This window comes from Crocodylus siamensis, chromosome 10 (genome assembly GCF_052110815.1).
Source record: "Crocodylus siamensis isolate JL-2025a chromosome 10, ASM5211081v1, whole genome shotgun sequence".
In the NCBI taxonomy this organism is placed as follows: domain Eukaryota; kingdom Metazoa; phylum Chordata; order Crocodylia; family Crocodylidae; genus Crocodylus; species Crocodylus siamensis.
The window spans coordinates 12854253-12872099 of record NC_143404.1 but is presented as its reverse complement, the minus strand read 5'-3'; the positions used below and the strand labels follow the sequence as shown (position 1 = coordinate 12872099).

Here is a 17847-nt window from a genome sequence, read left to right as displayed (position 1 = left end):
GTTCCAGATTTGTGATTCCGATGGGCAGGTTTTTTTTCTTTGAACAAAATTTCTGCTCTGTTTATTGCTGACACTGCAGAACTGTGCAGAATACTGACTAGAAACTGGCTATACACTCTTCATTCATTCAAGAGTGTATTGGGCCCATTTTTTTCCCCCAGAGTGAGAGATGCTGGGCTATAAAAAGTGCGTAAATAAAATACTCATTTCTTTAAAGTGCTAACTCCACTTCTGTGGGTGGCCTGCAATGCTTCCACACTTTTCATTTCATAGGGAGTCTAAAGCAATGGTTCCTGACCTCTTTGGCTGAAAGGTACCCATCATTAGACACAGGGCACCCCTCCATAACTTTTTGAACGTGGGAGAGCTCAGTTCACAAAACTTATTTATTTATTACAGTGTTTACCTCCTTGCAGAGGGGCTGGGCAGTAGAGGTGGGGGAGTGATAAGGCAAAGAAGAGTCTGAGTTTGAGTGCACCTCATCAGCACCCTTCAAAGGGTCTCACAGCACATCAGGGTGTGCTGGCACCTCAGTTGAGAATCACTAGCCTGTAGAGTTTTGTGAGCAGGATTTTTAAACATTACCATAAAACTTTTTAGACTTTCTATTTGTTTCTATTCCCTTAATTGTCTAACTTATTGGTATAGCTTACTATATGTGTGTAGCTAATAACAACTGTTTAATGGAAACTTTATGGTTTTCTCTGCTATTTCAAGGAACGCATATTAAGTGTCACATATACACAAACTGTAGTTAATTAAGCTGCTTTAGATTGCTTCCCACAGGCTATCAAAGTAAGTGTGGTGAGTGGCCCAGTTTAAAACTTTTTTGCTCTTTTTATTGGTAGGAGTTTCTGTCATAAATCTTTAGAACATGGAGTCCTATTTCCTTCTTTCCTAAAGGAAGGGTGGCACTGTGACATTTAAAGGGGAAACCATAAGAGAAAGATCTACTTCAGTGAGGAGTTTAGAGGGCTGCTTCTAAGGGTGCACCAAATATATACAAACATGAGTCTACATTCTCCATTTTACCTATTTGATAAACAATCAATCCTTAACGAATGCAGCCAAATTAGCCTTCTGTTAATAGCCGAGGTTTGTTTTGGGTGCCATTAGTCGATTCCAGGACATAAGGCAAAATTTTGCATTGATGCTTGACACATCTCGTATTGTCTTTGTGATTGTGTTTTCTGGGGTTGGGTTGAAGACTTTACCATTACATTATGTAGATGTATTCTGTATTTATGTGGTGCTTTACAGAACTGTATCTATAATGTGGCTTAGTGGTTCTCAACTTTTTTAGGGTCAAGACGCTCGGAAAATTCCAGCCCTTAGTTTTCACTCTCTTTTAACTACCGAAAAATAATAGAGCAGTTATTTTGTTGCAAAGAACTTGGAAAGCTCACAATAGGTCAAAATGTTTTTGATGCTGGATTCCTGTTTGAAATCTCTGGGTTTATGTTGTGAATTTTATTTGCGTGCCTAACAGTGCTAACATTGTGTGGCACCCCACAGCACCCTTGAAAGGATCTCAAGACACCTCACGGTGCCCAGGTCCCGTGGCTGAGAATCACTGATCTAGCTACCATTGTTTCCTCAAAGGAAGCTATGGCAACTATCAAACTTGACTGAATATACTATTTTATTAGCTTACTAACAGTTTCTTTGTTACAGGTGCACAGTCAAATGGGAAGCTGGTTTTATCCTACTGTCATTTTAATCTTAAAAAGATACAGTATGTAGAAAGATGAGGAGAGATGAAAGAAATGAAGATTCTGAATAAATTATGAAATCAGGCTATCAATTCTAGCCATCAGAAAGGACTAACAACACAGTCTGTGGAGTCTTTAAATAGAACATTTCTAAGCTATTTGTACTAGGATTTCGGTCACCAGTGGGAGTTGGGTTTCTGCTGCCATTTCCCAAATTTGAAAATTCCACCTCCTTTCTGTGATGGCCTATGGGTGGTGTAGCCCAGTTGTGAGAGCCCTGCAATGGGATTCCTTAGATCTGGGCTCTGTTCCTAACTGCCTTTGCTCTTCTGGGTGATCCTAGGCAAGTCATTTCATTTCCCTGTGCCAGTTTTCCCTGAGTAAGCCCCCCAATTTCATTTTAATACTGACTAACTTTATAAAGTGCTTGGTGGAAATCTGCTGATGAAAAGCTCCAAAGCAGTGTTAATAATTTGCTACTATTTTCTTAATGTGTTTACATTTATAAGAGAGTATAAGATTTTTTTTTTTTTTAAAGACGTGTTTGGTAGGGTACTGTTTATAGACTCTGCAGTACAAACTAGAATGCTTATGGAGTTCTTAGCCTTGATTAGTTTTTAATCAAGTGAACTGACTGCACTTGCAGTTGTGATTTAAAAAATAAATACATTTCATATCTTGTTTCTGTTATGCCTTGTACAGACCAGCAAAGAAGATAAACTATCTAGTCGTATTCAGAGTATGCTTGGGAATTATGATGAAATGAACGATCTTATAGGAGACAGATCTGTGCAAAAGCCTGTTGGGATTCCCAAGCCAACAGTACCATCAACCCCAGATGAAAAATCAAACCAAAGTTTCTTTGGTGAGCAGAGACACAGTACTAGCTCTCATCAGAGCAACAAATGGACTCCTGTAGGACCAGCACCTAGCACTTCCTCCCAATCTCAGAAACGGTCCTCAGGTTTACAGAGTGGACACAGTAGTCAGCGTGGCAGTGGCAATAACACTAGCAGTAGTGGCCAGAGACATGATCGTGACTCATACGGTGGTAGCAGTAGCAGCCGCAAAAAAGGCCAGCATGGATCAGAACACTCAAAATCCCGTTCTTCCAGCCCTGGAAAACCACCTGCTGTTTCTTCATTGAGTTCCAGCCATTCCAGGTCTCATGGAAGTGATCATCATAATAAGGAACATCAGCGTTCAAAATCTCCACGTGATTCTGATGCCAACTGGGACTCTCCCTCCCGTGTACCTTCGTTTTCAAGTGGGCAGCACTCTAACCAGTCTTTCCCACCTTCGCTAATGTCCAAGTCAAGTTCAATGTTGCAGAAGCCCACTGCCTACGTAAGGCCCATGGATGGACAGGAGTCCATGGAACCAAAGTTACCTTCAGAACACTACAGTAGCCAGACCCATAGCAACAACATGAGTGAGCTGAAGCCTAGCAGCAAAGCGCATCTAACCAAGCTGAAAATACCGTCTCAACCACTAGAGGTAAGTTGGTAGCAAGTTGTTGGGTTTTCATTTCAGGTGTCTGTGGGTGGGATTTTCAGAAGAGCCTGAGGGAGTTCAGATACCTAATTTGTTCAGGCCAGTGGTGTGGGGCTGGTCCGTGGACTTGATCCTGCATGCAGTGTCAGCTTGCGGGTCCAGCATAGGGTCCTTCTGCGGGTGAGGTCTGGTGTGCTTGCCTGACCTCATTCACCAGATCCAACTGTGTGCTGGCCTGACCCCGTGTGCCAGCACAGTCTAGTGCCTAAGGCTGCATTATCTGGTCCACAAAGTTCCCCATGGGTCTGGAAACTTGCCACCAGGTGAGCAGCACTGCCTCCACTCTCCAGCCACCAAATTTCCAGTCCTCTGGGGAGACCCCTGGGCTGGATGACATGTTTTTGTAGGCTGGATCTGGCCCACAGGCTACAGGTTGAGCACCAGTGGTCTAGGCCCAGTTTATAGGCCAATTTTTTACTCAAAAGAGATGAAGCATGTCGCTGAAAACTGAAGCATTTTATGTTCCATGCAGTAAAGTCACACATTTTCATTCAGAAGTGAGTTCTTTTTTAGTTCTTTTTTTCCTTCATTTCTCTCATGTACATTTCTCATTTTTACATTGTGCATTTCCGTGTTGTTTGCAATTACAATTTCATAGATCTTTCTGACAAGTTGCCAGGAAACAGTAGACTTTACCGTGGGCCATTTTAAAATGTGGCAGATGTAGGTAATGGCATGCCAGTTTTTCTTTCGAAGTGTTGTAGTTGCTGTATGTGGCATACCTAAACTTTTTCTTAAAAAAAAGAGCTGAATTGAGTTCAAACTTGAACCGGTCACACTACTATGCATACAGCATATTCAGTTAAACACCTTTCAGTGATTTGACCATTCTTGGAGAAGAGAGTGCTTTGGTTGTGCACAGCCATATGAGGAAGAAATGTGTAAAACATGGTAAGGTGTTACTGTACCTACTGCATTGGCTACTAGAGTAGCAATAGCCTGAGAGAGACTAACATTATATCAAGAAATAAGTAGTTGAATAAAATACAAAGTAATGAAATGTATTTCTTTCCCATGAAATAAGAAGAGGTGCTCAATCCCTTCTCTCCCTTCTGGCCTAATTAGCTACAGTTGTGTCATGTTAGTGTAAATGTCTCCCTCCTTTAATATACACAGTGTTACTGCATAATGCAGCTCACCAGAACAGAGTCTACAGCCTTGTTACTTTGCTCCAACATCTTGCTGTTTTGTTCACTTTAATTCAGATATAGTCAGTGGCCTATTCCAGGAACTGTTTAAAAGTTAGGGCTTCTCCTGTTATTCTTCTGTCACTGGTTTAAGATCGTGTTAACACTTAAGTGAGCATTAGGGCTGAGGAATTAGAATGGCATTATTTTTTCATGCCGTTTTTGCTTTTCATGGCTGGGTGGGACTTGAGACCATAAGACATTTGGGATTGCTATGAATCTGAAATGATCATTATACAATTGTTGCTGGTTCTTTGGTCTAGCAGGTTGTCTTTTCATAGTGAATCTGGATGTATATCAAGTGCTGAACTGCAAACAAGCATCGCTCTTATTTTTCCCTTCTGTCTTGAGGGGAGGAAAAAAGCCTTAAGAGTCATAAATATAGCAATTAATCCTGAGCTTTGATTTCTAGGCATCAGCATCTGGCGATGTGAGCTGCGTCGATGAAATTCTAAAAGTAAGTTCTGTTCTGCTGGTTCATGACCTAATGTATTAAATAAACACAAGCACTGTTAAGAGCTGTGTGCAAACAAGGAAATTAACAGCTGTCCAGGAGCACCTCTTAAGCTATCTGACTTCATAAAAAAGCATTATTTTTAGTAAAGAATATAGTGCTTACCCCTAGGTCTGCTGCAGTTTTCTTAACCTCAAAGCCAGTAAAGTTTAATACTTAATCCTCTGCCTTTCCACAGTTTCATTCCTGAATGTATTTTACTTGTCTCTTTCCTTAGATGCATATTTTAGAGATTTGCGGTCCTCTGCAAAAAACCTTGCTTGCTATACACATAGAGAGTCAAATTATTTATTCGCAGTAAAGTCAAATGCATATAAAACTGGAAAAAATGGAGGTTTTAAGGGGCACTAATCTTGGTGTTTTTTGATGTAGGTTAAAAAAAAAATCAGGAAGGAGTAAGTTTTAAAAGTTGAGTCTGATTTGTTGTAACTGATGGCTTTGCTGTTTGGCTTGGCTGCAGGAGATGACCCACTCTTGGCCTCCCCCGCTGACTGCTATTCATACACCATGCAAAACAGAACCTTCAAAATTTCCTTTTCCAACAAAGGTCAGTTGATGACAAATGTTTACTTAATGACCCAGTGCTCAGGGGTGTTAACAGCAGAGAACCTTTTTTTGAAGACAAGATTTTAATACTCTTATTAGTTAAAACCATGTCTATACTGTTTCCTAGGTCTATCAGCACATTTGTTACCCTTTGTTTGAAAATCTAGTTTGGGTTTGCAACATGGGAGCCCCCATGGGGAACACAGACTCATTCTTTTGCCATGTCCATTCTGCTCTGGAATAATTAGCACTTTTTCCAGGTTATAGTCTTTCCTTATTCCTGGAATATTTTATTCACTCAATTATAGTGCCTTTTGGAAAGGAACAAGTCACCAGGCTTTCTTATTTTCCATACACACTATGGTTTGATAAACTCAGGCCTTTGTTGTGGTATACTTGAAAGTACAAAGTATGCTCTACATTTATACTTTTCAGAATCATCATTTGAGCCGTTAGTCATTATTTCTTTATTATGAAAGCATTAAGAGTCAAATGCTCACCCTTCCCTTGTTTTAAGTGTAGTTGAGGGTTTGTTTGGTTTTTTGTTTGTTTGTTTGTTTTTTAACTTGAAAAGGGATATATGACTTTGTTATATATGAAGAGTATAATGCTAAAAATACAGAATATCCTCCCCAAAATTGCAATACTTACTGTTTGGGCATAAAATGAGTTTTTGACAATTTACAAGTCCATCGGTAAGATTACTTTTTATTTTACAAGTAAGCAGCAAGATAACAGTTTTTAAAAGCGTTTAAAATGCGTCTACTTCCACAATGGCAGCCATTACAGTGGCACCAAAAAAAAAGATGAAGTCCAGTTGAAGTGCTGACCCAGATAGCTTAATGAGTCAACATGTTAGCTGAAAGGAGGCTGGCTTCACTTCTCCTTGGGCAGCATGGGAATGTGATAGCTGGCCACTGAGGCTTCAGTTCCAGAGGGGGTAATGAAGTATGGTAACCATTTTTGAAGTAGTAGATCTTTATTGACTTTTTGTACAAGACTGCTGTTTTCTATTGGCATGGGCTGAAGAAGAAGTGTCCTGTTACAAAGAACTGCCAAAACTGCTGTCTGCTGTTAAAAACAGAAATAAACTACTTGGGCACCAGATATCATTGAAAAATCAAGGAAGGAGAAGTGCATGTGTTTGTTTGTAGTCAATGCGGGAAAAGGGAAGCTCTTCAATGTATTCTGTCTGCGTGTTGCTGTTCTGTAGTAAGGTAAAGGAGCCATATACTGGTAAATCTGACCCTTTAAAGTTAAATCTTAGGCATTTCTATTTGCTAATGTATATCTTTAAATCATTAGAAAAATCATCTGGTTACTTTGTTAGTTAAAAAAACAACAAGGAAATTCCCAAATGCAAACTACATGAACGTGGAATTAATGTTGAGAATTTAGCAATACTGTAGTTATCACCAAAGGATCTAAACTCAGGAAAAACAGAGTTAAGTTTAAGCTTGTGAAAAATTCAAACATATTAAGTAATGGAAATAAACAGTTAAGGCATCCAGATTGCAGTGACTCCTTGTGGGAGTGGAAGGGAGGAATGAAAGTAAAAACCATAATGTGATTTGAAGAAAGGATATCTTTAATCTAGAGGGAGATGAAACTGTTATAACTGGACGACAGTTGTATGTTGCATTGTTATACTTACCAGAACATGATCCCACTTGGAGTAGATTATGTAGAATTTACCCGGCTTTTGTTTCATGTGTATATTGACCAGAACTGAAATAGCCAACCATGTTAAGGTTATAATTTTGCATCAGTCCTAAAATGGGATAGAGTAGTGTGCCCGTTGTTTGGAACGGTTTCAGCTTGCCTGTAGTTTCAGTGTACATGGCTGCATAAATTGCTTTCAGTTCATATTTTAAAGGTTAGCTCCACAATCGTAAGGACTACACTATTTTTTCCTTAATGAAAGAAGATTCATTTTGGAGCATCCCTGTCAATCTCCAGAAGAAAGTACTAGTTCAGTGGCATGAGGCAGTGTTATCTCTGATACAGAATAGTTGAGTCAAGTATTTAAGAAGTTCTCTCTTTCAGAAATTCATACCGTTGCCAATTTTTTCCTGCTAAAATAGATAATCTGCTTAAAATTTGTAACCATGTGGATGGTGCACTGTCATCTTCATAGCCTTCGTTTACTTTAACAGGAGAACATTGTCTGTGGATAAAATTTGTTTTTACTTTGAAAATTGAAGAGAGATGAAGCATGGAATAAGCATATCTAATTGCCCCAGCATTCTGTGTTCTTGAAGACTGAATTTCCTTTTGAAGGAAGTTTATTTCTTATGAAATTGTCTTTAGTACTTGAACATAAGGGAAACATTTTTCTTTAAACGGCTATTACTAATATCCTTCTTTTTTTGCGGAAGCAATTGAGTAGGAGTGTTCTTATATAATTTCCAAGATTAATGGAGCTGCTTTAAGCAGTTCGTTAACATGGTCCTTTTAAGGGCTTTGATTAGGTCTTGCAAACGTGGTTTGCCAACAGCTCCAAGCCAAATGCTGTCAGTGCTCACCCACAGAACTCCCACATTCCTGAAGAGAGCTGAATGGGGCTCAGCTCATGTTTATTCATAGGTCTTCCAACTCTAGGGTTAGCCATACGTGAATTATTATCCCATTTGGATAACATGTTGTTAGCAAACAAGGTGGATTGATATTGCCCAGTGCAGTGGGAATTTAAAAAAATGTTCCACAATTCCCAAACTTGCTTCCTGGGGCATAAACAAGTCCCATGGATTCATTATGCATACTTCATTAACATGTATTGATCTTATCCGACATAATATAATCTAAATCTTGTACATACTTTTCATCAGAGCTTTATTGGCTAATAGTAATACAAAGCTGGGAAACTAAAATAATTTTCATTGTGTTTTTAACATTAAAAGATATTTCATAGTATTTGAAATAGTATAATATCACACAGTTGCTTCAAAAGGAAGTTGGTTTCCGTACAGAATATGTTTTTCCAACATTGTAGGCATAGTTTACGATAGGTTTGTTCACAAATTGATTGGCTTCTGGGCATTTGACTTGATTTGGGAAGAAAGGAGGAAAGCGTAAATGCTGAAGCATTTGGGGTCAAGAAGAGATGATGTAGTAGGTGTACATGTGTGTGTTTTATAGCCTTGCATAAGAGCAAAAATGTAGGTACATATTTTGGGTCTTTATCAACCTGGACTGTGTTTTTAAAATCAACTTGCAAAAAATTCCATTTATGGCAGCTCTGTTTTCTGAATTTTAGCCAACTTTTTTTATTCCATGACTGCACATCTTAGAAGTGGAACTTTGTCAAATGCTCTCTCCACATCCAAAGCCCATAATTTCCTCTGCCTTATACCTCCTGTCATTCTTGGCAGAAACGTCCTCCAAGAATTCCAGCAACTTAGTGAGCCATGGGCCTGTTTAGCCTGAAACCATAGTGGAATGCAAAAAACAAAACAGGACGGTGGCTTACTTCAATCAGACTCTACTCTCCTAAGAGGACTCGCTCTCTTTAAATACTGGGCAAATAATAGGCTGTTGGGTACCATGGCATGCTTCTTGTGCGCAGACACTTGGTATGGCTCACATGAAACTTGATTTCAGTAGTCTTGAGCTGCTTATATTGCAAGATTGTTGGGGCAGGGAGTCTTTCTGGGGGGAACAGTCATTAACACAATGGATTCCAGTGCCCTGACTATCACCCTAAGGTATTTTAAAAAGGCAACACTGACTTCAAGCCAGGAAAAAATGCATGAAACTTACGTCCTTAGAATTCCTCTGCTGGGGTATGCATGATAAGAAACCTGGGCAAGATTTTTTCAGTAATTTAATTGCTGAAATGTCTAAATTCTGAAAATTTACCCTGTTACTTTGTGAGCCAGGGGGTGTGGGTTGAAGTTATTACTTATGTCTACACAGGCTTCCTGTGGACCACAGTCAGACTCCAAAGCCAAAGTATTGGTGTGTTTAAAATATGTCTTTAAAGACAAAGATTTTTGGAGACTGGAAAGTTGCTGGATTTCTGGTTTCAGACTGAAGTCTGCTTGCTCCAGAGCAAATTGTAAAACAGGCTTAGTAGCTTCTATTCCAGTGTATCTGAACTCTGAACTTAAAAGGCCTCGAAAAGTGGGAATGTGGTCTTGGGGTTTGTTCAATCTCTGACGCATCCTGTCGGTTGTGCTGCTGTAAGTGATATGGAAAAAGGAATGTCTGAAAAGTGGAAATGAAGTCGCTGATTTTTTTTTTTTTTTTTTTAATGTGCATTTTTGAATAGCCATTAAATGGCAGCCACTTTCAGTTGCTGTTTACCTGGAATAGAGCCAAATTGGAACCCCAATGTGAAAATTAAGTAACCCATCCTACTCCATCCAACTCCCCAGCTTGCCCTTGCCATAGTTTATGTTGGTGCAGGCTGAAGTTTGCTTCCTGCTTAAATCTTATCACTACCCATCCTGACCAGTCCATTACTCCTGTTAGATTAATATGGTTTCCTTCCTTTCTTTTGTTTCTCTTGCATTTCTTCCAGAATAATCCTCCAGAAGGTATTGCTGGAAATAACTTTGGAAATAAAAGCATGTGCTTTTGTTGGTCCAAGTTTATTAAAGTGAAATGTACTCTGAATCAAAATATATTGCTGGCAGATTTGATTAGGATTTTAGTTAAAATGATATCCCTTTCAATAAAATACCCAGTGCCCAGATGCAGAAGTATGCAGACATTATGTGTAGTATTTGCAGTGCACATATGAGTAAAAATGTATGCAAGTTACACTCCTTGTACCCATTCCAGGGTTGGGACCACCTGCACGTGGTCTTTGGTTTAGTCCAGGAGTGGGCAATTAATTCAGGCGGAGGGCCACTTGCTGAGCTTTGGCAAGTTATCGAGGGCTACATAACCGGCAGCCTGGGGCAGATGATATTAATTTTCTGAATTTTTTTAGGGGCCCCATGGGGCCAGGTAGAATGGTCTGGTGGGCCACATCTGGTCCCCCAGCCGCATTTTGCCTGCCCCTGGTTTAAGCAGCCTAATTTCCTATGATCCCTTTCTGGATATTGGATGACAGTTTTCCATTCTTTCCAGCTGATAGCTTTGGTCAGGGAAAGAAAAGGAAGCTAGATAGCAAACTGTCATACTTAAAGTCAGTATATCAGTGTGAAAGATAAAAATCAGTGTTTCTGTGTGTTTTCAGAGAAGTATCTGATGCTTATCTACTAAAGCTAGTAAGATGTCACATGACTTTTACTTCACTTTGCATTTGAAAAGTGGATTAATTTAGTTTCTTTAGTCCTGAAGAAGCAAATACTAAATGTATTTAAATATTCCTAAAATAATGGGTTTCTAGATGCTCCAGTTTTAACGTTATAGCCTGGTTTAAAGGATGTGAAAGAAATAACTCCCAGTGTACTGCTTCAGTAGCTTACCAATTTGAAATAGAAACCCAATTGCTTTAAGAATATATCAACATTCACTGCTGTGTAAAGCCCTTGTGTCTGTCAGATATTCACAGATGTAGTTCTGTGGAAGGACATTTCACTCTGCCATTTGTTTAAGAGATATTCACAGGTTTATTACAGGAACCACAGCAGGCTATTGATTGCTTGACTCCTCTAGGTAAATTAGTGAAAGTGTTTGAATTAAATATTAGATACAAGAGGTATATTTTGAGTAGAATCAAGTGTATGCAGCCCTTTCATTTTCTTAGGGTCACAACTTGACCTGTTTTTAAAATGAGACCTATGATCGGAAAAGGTGACTAAAAATGGCCTTTATGTCTAGCAGTACTAGCAGTATTTCTTTGTGTACTAGACATGTCTGCCCATTTGCTGACCAAAACAAGATTTTTATCTTTTAAAACTTACTTTTAAAAGTATTGATTCTTCAATACTGTGGAGGAGAGAGCTGGATTTTCCAGGATTAACCAGGACCTCTGTTAGTGATGTTAAAGTTGAATCATTTTTTTTCAAAGCCAGATTTTCTTTGTAGTTTGGCTTTATGATTTACACAAGCAAATGAAGACCAACCTTGTAAGCAGTGCTGCGGTGGTGGTGCACAGTTATTAGGTGTGCAGTTATGTGATTTCAGGGAGACTTCAGTTTTTGTTAGAAAAAATATCATTCTACTTTGATACAGTTCAACTTTGCCTGGTTAAGGCTGCATTTTGTTTGTGAACTTCAGTTTTGAAAGCTTTTTGGGGCAATCTGTGTCCTTCTGCAGTTTCTTCAGAAGTGTGACTGTCAGAACTTAGACTGCATGGAAATCTTTTCAGATCCTAACCTACATTTATTCAGCAGCATCTCTCCTAAATGTGCTGTTCTACTGCTGAGAATTTTAAGTAGCTAATTCTGATGATGCTGGTGATGGTTACACTAGAATGGTGGGCAAGAAACTTTCTTCTTTGAGGGGAAAAAAAAGTTTAATTATGAGTTAAAATGCAAAGAAAATGAAGTGTATGGAAAGGAATCAAACAAATAGGAACCTGTTCAGGATGCACGAAAGTAAAGTATAAAAACCCATGTCAAGAACCTTCCTCTTTACTGTGTTAATATGGAAAGAGGAGGATTTAGCAAGCCTGCAGTTCTGTGTATCATGGAGCACAATGGCACAGGGCCCGTCTCGTCACAACAGGAGGGTGCAAGGTGCATGGTTAGGGTAAGGTGGGAGGAACAAAGGCAGTTTCACTGCAAGGACTTCATAAAATAAGAACACATGCTTGATCTTACTGTGTATTTTGGGGCATGTGCATGAAACTTGGGCCCAGGTACATTATCTGGTATTTTCATTCCTGGTTTTTCTTCTTTGAAAGTGTTAGTCTTAGCTACAGTCATCTAAATGAATGGGGCAGTTTGATAGCAGCTGAACTTCTGTCACTTGTTAAAATTCCCTTTATGTAATCTTTTGCGGCCTTTTATTCCCTTAGGAGTCTCAGCAATCCAGTTTTGCCACTGGAGAGCAAAGTGAGTATTTTTTAATTAATATGTTTAAGTGTATATTTTTTAATTGTTTCTCTAATGTTTTCTAGCTATGTGTAATGTTGCAAATGCCATTTGAGATGCCTCCCTTTTTTAATTTGTGCCTTTCAGGTGGGTTGCACTGTTGAGCCCCCAGATAGTTAAACTCCCAAGTTACAATTTCCATATCAGGTGTTAAGCCAAATGTTTGTTTCAGAGGTTTCTTCATACGTTTTGTTTTGTTATGTGAGAGGTAATGATTGAGTTGCATTTCTAGAGGAAATTTCTAGTTGTACTTAGTCTTATTGCTTTAATTCTTGGGAAAGAGGCTTTTTTGCTCTGGATTTGATGGAAAATGATATTGTATTATTTGCATGCATCGCCTTCTCAAACCCAGTGTATAAAAGTGCTGGAAATCAAATAAATTCTTGTATTTGGTAGAGTGTAATAATAAAGCAGCCCTCATGATTCAGAAGATATGGTCACTGGCGCTTTCTCTTCTTTATGTCCATGCTCAGTTCATTGGGGCATAAATTGAAAGAAACCTTGGGTGTGCCATGAGTTCTGCATTCTCATACCTCAAAGTGCAATTTGGAAGTTGAACAAAAGCAGTAGTTTTCTTGCCTCTCTAAATATAGTTTTTCTTTATCAAGGGTATTACTCACAGGGATTATTTAACACAGGCATTGAATTTCATATGGTTGAAACAGATTCAGAGTGTTAACTTCCAACATCAGGTTTTACTCTCCCTGCCTAGATAATTAGGTTAGGCACTAAAAGCACAGTGGTGTATTCTTAGATATTTATAAGCAGCTTAATCTAAACACTAAATACAGTGAGGAATTAAGGAAACCAATTCAGCACCTGATTCCCATAATACTAAGTAGAGAAAAGCCCACTTGCTGCAGGAATGTATGATCTGTAAGTGCTTTGGGTAGAAGGGAGAGAAGCCAGCCCTGGTGTTCAACTCCTAAACATTTTCCTCTGAATAGGGACCACTGTAATTCAGCACTGGCGGGGGCCAAAGCAGGCTCACTGGAGCCAGCGTCAGGTGTTTTTCAAGGCAGACTCTCCCACGCCTCTGGCTGAGGGAGCCCACCATGGGCCTGATTTACCATTGCACAGCAGCACACAGGCAATTCTTCAGCTGTTTTAAGGAAGTCAAGCTCACCACTTAAAAGTTGTTGTTTAATAAGTGAAGCTCACTGTGCTGAGTGCCTGCCCCCACAACCGGGCATGGGTGCAGGGTGCCTCTGCCACAGGGGCTTCCTCTGCCCAGCACAGGTTTCCCAAGCTTTGCTCTGCCCCATTGCACAGAGAAGGGGAGGGGGAAATTCCTCTCTGCTCCTGTGTGCCAGCAAGCCAAAGCGGGGCTTGGGAGATCCGTGCCAGGCAGGGGGGAAAGCCCTGTGCCAAGTGCCTGGCTGCGGGGACAGGCGCCTGGCATGCCCATGCCCACAGCCCCTAAGGCAGAGGGTGCTGCTTCGTTCTGGGCAGAGCTTTTAAACACCCCGCCAAAGCAGGATCGAGCAACCTAATTGGTTGAGCCCCAGCAGGGGATCAGCCTCTATTAGGCTGCCCCTGGAAAGGTGCAGGGCTTCCAGTGTGTTTCTGGGGCTCTGCTGCCTGCCTTCTCCATGCTTCAGGTACCGTTTTTTTGTTTCAAAAAACATTTTTCCCCACCCTCCCTCTCCCCCACTGTTTCAGGCCATTTTTGGCCAAATTGCAGTTTTCTAGGGCTTCAGGGGAAATGCTGTATTTCAGCCTTTTCCCTGAATCCCGAATTACAGTGGTCCCTACCTACGAACCCAACAGCCTCAGTTCTGGTTCATGCTATAGTATCCTAGGCAAACTGTGAGAAGTTGGAAATAAAAAATTACCATTTTTATTTTTCTCAGAGATTCATCTCAATGGGGGTCCCCTGGCTCAGCTGCTGCAGAGCTGACTAGGAATGGTGCTGAGGCTAATGTGACCATGACATGACAGAGCAAGTTGTTCTGTATCTTTGCATGCAGAAAGCAATACTGTTACGTTGATGCTACAAGTAAATATTTTAAACTTACTGCTTTCTTTAAGCAGTTCTGCTTAAAATCTGGTCCAGTTTTGTGTACAGGTTTTCCTTGTCAACTGCTGGGGTTAGGTTCCGGAAAGTTCCCGTGGGTGGCAAAACCATGGCTGGCAAGACAAAAGGCTTATGGGAAAAATGGCAGGCGGCCGGCTGATTCGTGGCCATGGAAAACCATGGTTACTCAAAACTGGCTACCGCGGTATTCAAAATGGAATATTAAACGTGGCTACTCAACCATGGTGGGCAAAACCATGGTTAGCAAGGGAAACCTGTATTTAAATATTCTCATTGATAAAGTTGGGTGCTATCCTTTTACTTTGGGATCTTGTAACTGAAAATCTGTGTGAGGCTACTCCAGTTATTTTATGAACAGTGTAATTCTTTCGTCTTCAGTGCCCAGCTGTTGGAGTTCAGATTATTGGTTCTGCTGAAGAGAAAGGTGTAGTGGATGTTAGGATTCAAGCACATTGTTAGTGGTGTGTGAAATTTAGAGAAGACAAACTTGAGCTGTACCTAGTTTAAACCAGCTGGGTTAGTCTGTGCTGTTCATAAGTGTTAAATACATTAATCATGCAATGCTTAACCCGTCCAGCCCCCTGGGCTGGATCCTGCATGTGAAGCGAGGCTATGGGTGCAATCCAACATGCTGGCCCCACCCTGCCCAGCCATATCTGGCCATGAAGTGACCCTGGGTGCTGGCATAGTTTAGTGCACAAGGACCACATCTTCCAGTCTCCGAGGCTCCCCATGAGTCCATAAATTTGGCAGCATGGGAGCAACAATCAAGTTCATCTCTACTCTGCTGCTATCATATTGGTGGATGCATTGGATGACCCATAAACTGGAGGTTGAACATCACTTGATTAATCTGCTTTTGTCTCCAGGTATATTGAGGGTTTTAATCTCCTGCAACTTTAGAGTAACTTACTTGGCTGTTCTGTTTTAAGCACTTTATTTCTATACTTTTCCAGAAAGATACAATCCTGCTTCAAAAACGTCCAACGGTCATCAGTCTAAATCGTAAGTAGCTTTTAGAAAGAATTGGAATATCCCTTCTAGTATTTTCCAAGCTACTGTTGTCCAAAGGGGTTTGACACATTCCTCATGTTTTACCAAATTTACTTGAATATAAGACAACCCCTTAGTAATTAGATTCTATTTGTTATAATTTTCCAGGTATAGAATCTAATTATTGCAAACCTGCCTTGAATTTGTTCCCCTCCCACTAGTACAGCAGGGAAAATAAATCTGGGAGGATCAGGTTGGCCCTCTCACCCTCGACCCCCTCCCAATGTGTTCATCCTGCAGCCGCCCCCCCACCCCCCACCCCCTTTTACTGTCAGACCTTGTTCTCTGTGAGAACGTGGAAGTGAGGGGCAAATATGGAAACCGACTCTGAAATAAACATAGAGGTTATGGCTACACACAAACTTGGTTCATCCAGAATTGATGCATTTTACCTTTTTTCAGACTGCTGCATGTTTTAGCACACTTGTAAGCAGCACTTTTGTTCCTACTTATATACAGTATGAAGTATGCATGATATTAGTCCAAAGCCAAAAGGCTTAATTATGATTTACTTATATAGTTCATTGGGCTAAGTAGACCCGCACTCATGACTGGAACAAAGTGTTCTTATCTTGAGTCCTAGGATCCTTCAGAAATGCATATGTAGATGAGGTGCGGGGCAAACTGGCCAGACTCCACCTCTTGGAAGGCAAACCTGCACTAATCCTGTGCAACAGACTGAAAGGGAGGGACAGGGATTCTGGTTTATTGTGGGGCCCTGTTTAGTGAGCATGGCATGTGAAGGCATTTTTCTTGGCTTGTGCACGTCAGGACAGAGGGCAGGGGAGCTGCAAGGGGCCTGATTCTTGCTGTGACAGTGGAGCCCTGGCCCCCCTTCCCTGCCAGCTGCCCTGGTGCATGTGCACCTGCTGCCAGCAACAAGCTGGGCCGGGGCTCTACACACCCTGGTACAGCAGATGGTAGGGAGGCTGCAAGTGGCTCTGACAGCACAGGCTGGCTGTGGCAGGCAGCTGGGAGGTAGCAGGTGGCTGCACTGGGGTACATGGAGCCCCAGCCCGGTTCCTTGTTGGCTGCAGGTGCATGTATACCTCTAGGCAGACAGCGGGGAAGGGGCTGAGGCTGCACTGCTGACATGGATTGGGCCCCTCATGGCTTCTCTGCCTTGTGCCCCTATCATGCTAATACACAAGTCGAGGTTGGGGTGTTTTTGGCACTCTGCCCAAAAGTGTTGCAGATCCCTGTACTAACCTGTCCTTGTGCTAGGTTCCCATCAGGATGGTAGCCCAATTTAGGCCACATGTTTTATAGCCATGCTCAGTGTGGCTGTATCTGATCAACTTCATTGTTGGTTTTCATAGCTGAGCACAGGCTTCTTTTGGCAGCAGTTTAATGATGGACTGTATTTATTTGCAGTTTTCTTGTATTCAAATGTAAGATGAGGCTCTCCCTCCCCTGTTTTATATTTGAGTAAATATGGGAACTTAAATAAAACAGTTCTTGTGCAAGAACTTGATTAAAAGTGAATTCTCTTTCATTACCAGAAAATGGGTGCCATTTTCAGGCTGGTAGACAGTTTGACCATCTGCAAGTTGTTTTTCCTTTCCTGTCCTTTTTTTGGATCAGTTTTGCGAGCATTCAGAAAAAGTTAACTTTAAAAACATTTATAGTCATGAATACCAGAGATTTCAACAGAAGGATTGTATGCTTTATTTTTGTTTTGCTCTTATATCATAGAAGTAGTCCAGCAATTTTATAGTTTTGGATTATAATGTTATTTTTGGTGACTACCTAATTCAATCTGTGGCAAGATTGAGCTATTTTTACAATTGAGGAATGTGAAGAGATCTGAAAGATGTTGTTGGACAACTGTTGGAGACCCCTTGTTAGATTATGGTTGTAGATGAGTAGTTGGAGGGGATGTTACTGTAATTACATACTTGTAAGTAGCATGACATAGATTACATTTTACGTAAGTAATATTTTGTGGGAGGCAGTCCTACCAAATAAACTTTTGGTGAGAAAGGTACCCTGAGAATCAAATCCTAGAAACCAGTATTAATATTGAGCTTTTTAGTAAGGAAGCCATAGTGTGAAAGTGTCTATCCTGGACAGAAAGCTATTAATTCTTTCTCATTTTCTTTCTCCAGATGTGAATCGAACCAGACAGAGTAAGATGATGTTTTATTTTTGCAATGAAAAGCTTTAGTTTTAAAACAAAATGGACAGCTAATGTGTGTCCATTGGTATTGTCAGGTTTATTAAGCAAATTTGGGTTTATATTTTAAAAAACATG

General features: G+C 40.6%; 1 protein-coding gene across 1 annotated transcript in view; it reads left to right on the top strand.

Annotated features, from left to right (window-relative positions):
• The window catches only part of AFF4 (ALF transcription elongation factor 4), a 79433-nt gene that overhangs the window by 36423 nt on the left and 25163 nt on the right, over positions 1-17847 (top strand). The window contains 6 exon segments of the mRNA XM_090064518.1: positions 2415-3209; positions 4866-4910; positions 5428-5514; positions 12427-12463; positions 15497-15545; positions 17702-17722. Of these exon segments, the coding sequence (XP_089920644.1) occupies positions 2415-3209; positions 4866-4910; positions 5428-5514; positions 12427-12463; positions 15497-15545; positions 17702-17722 (1034 nt within the window).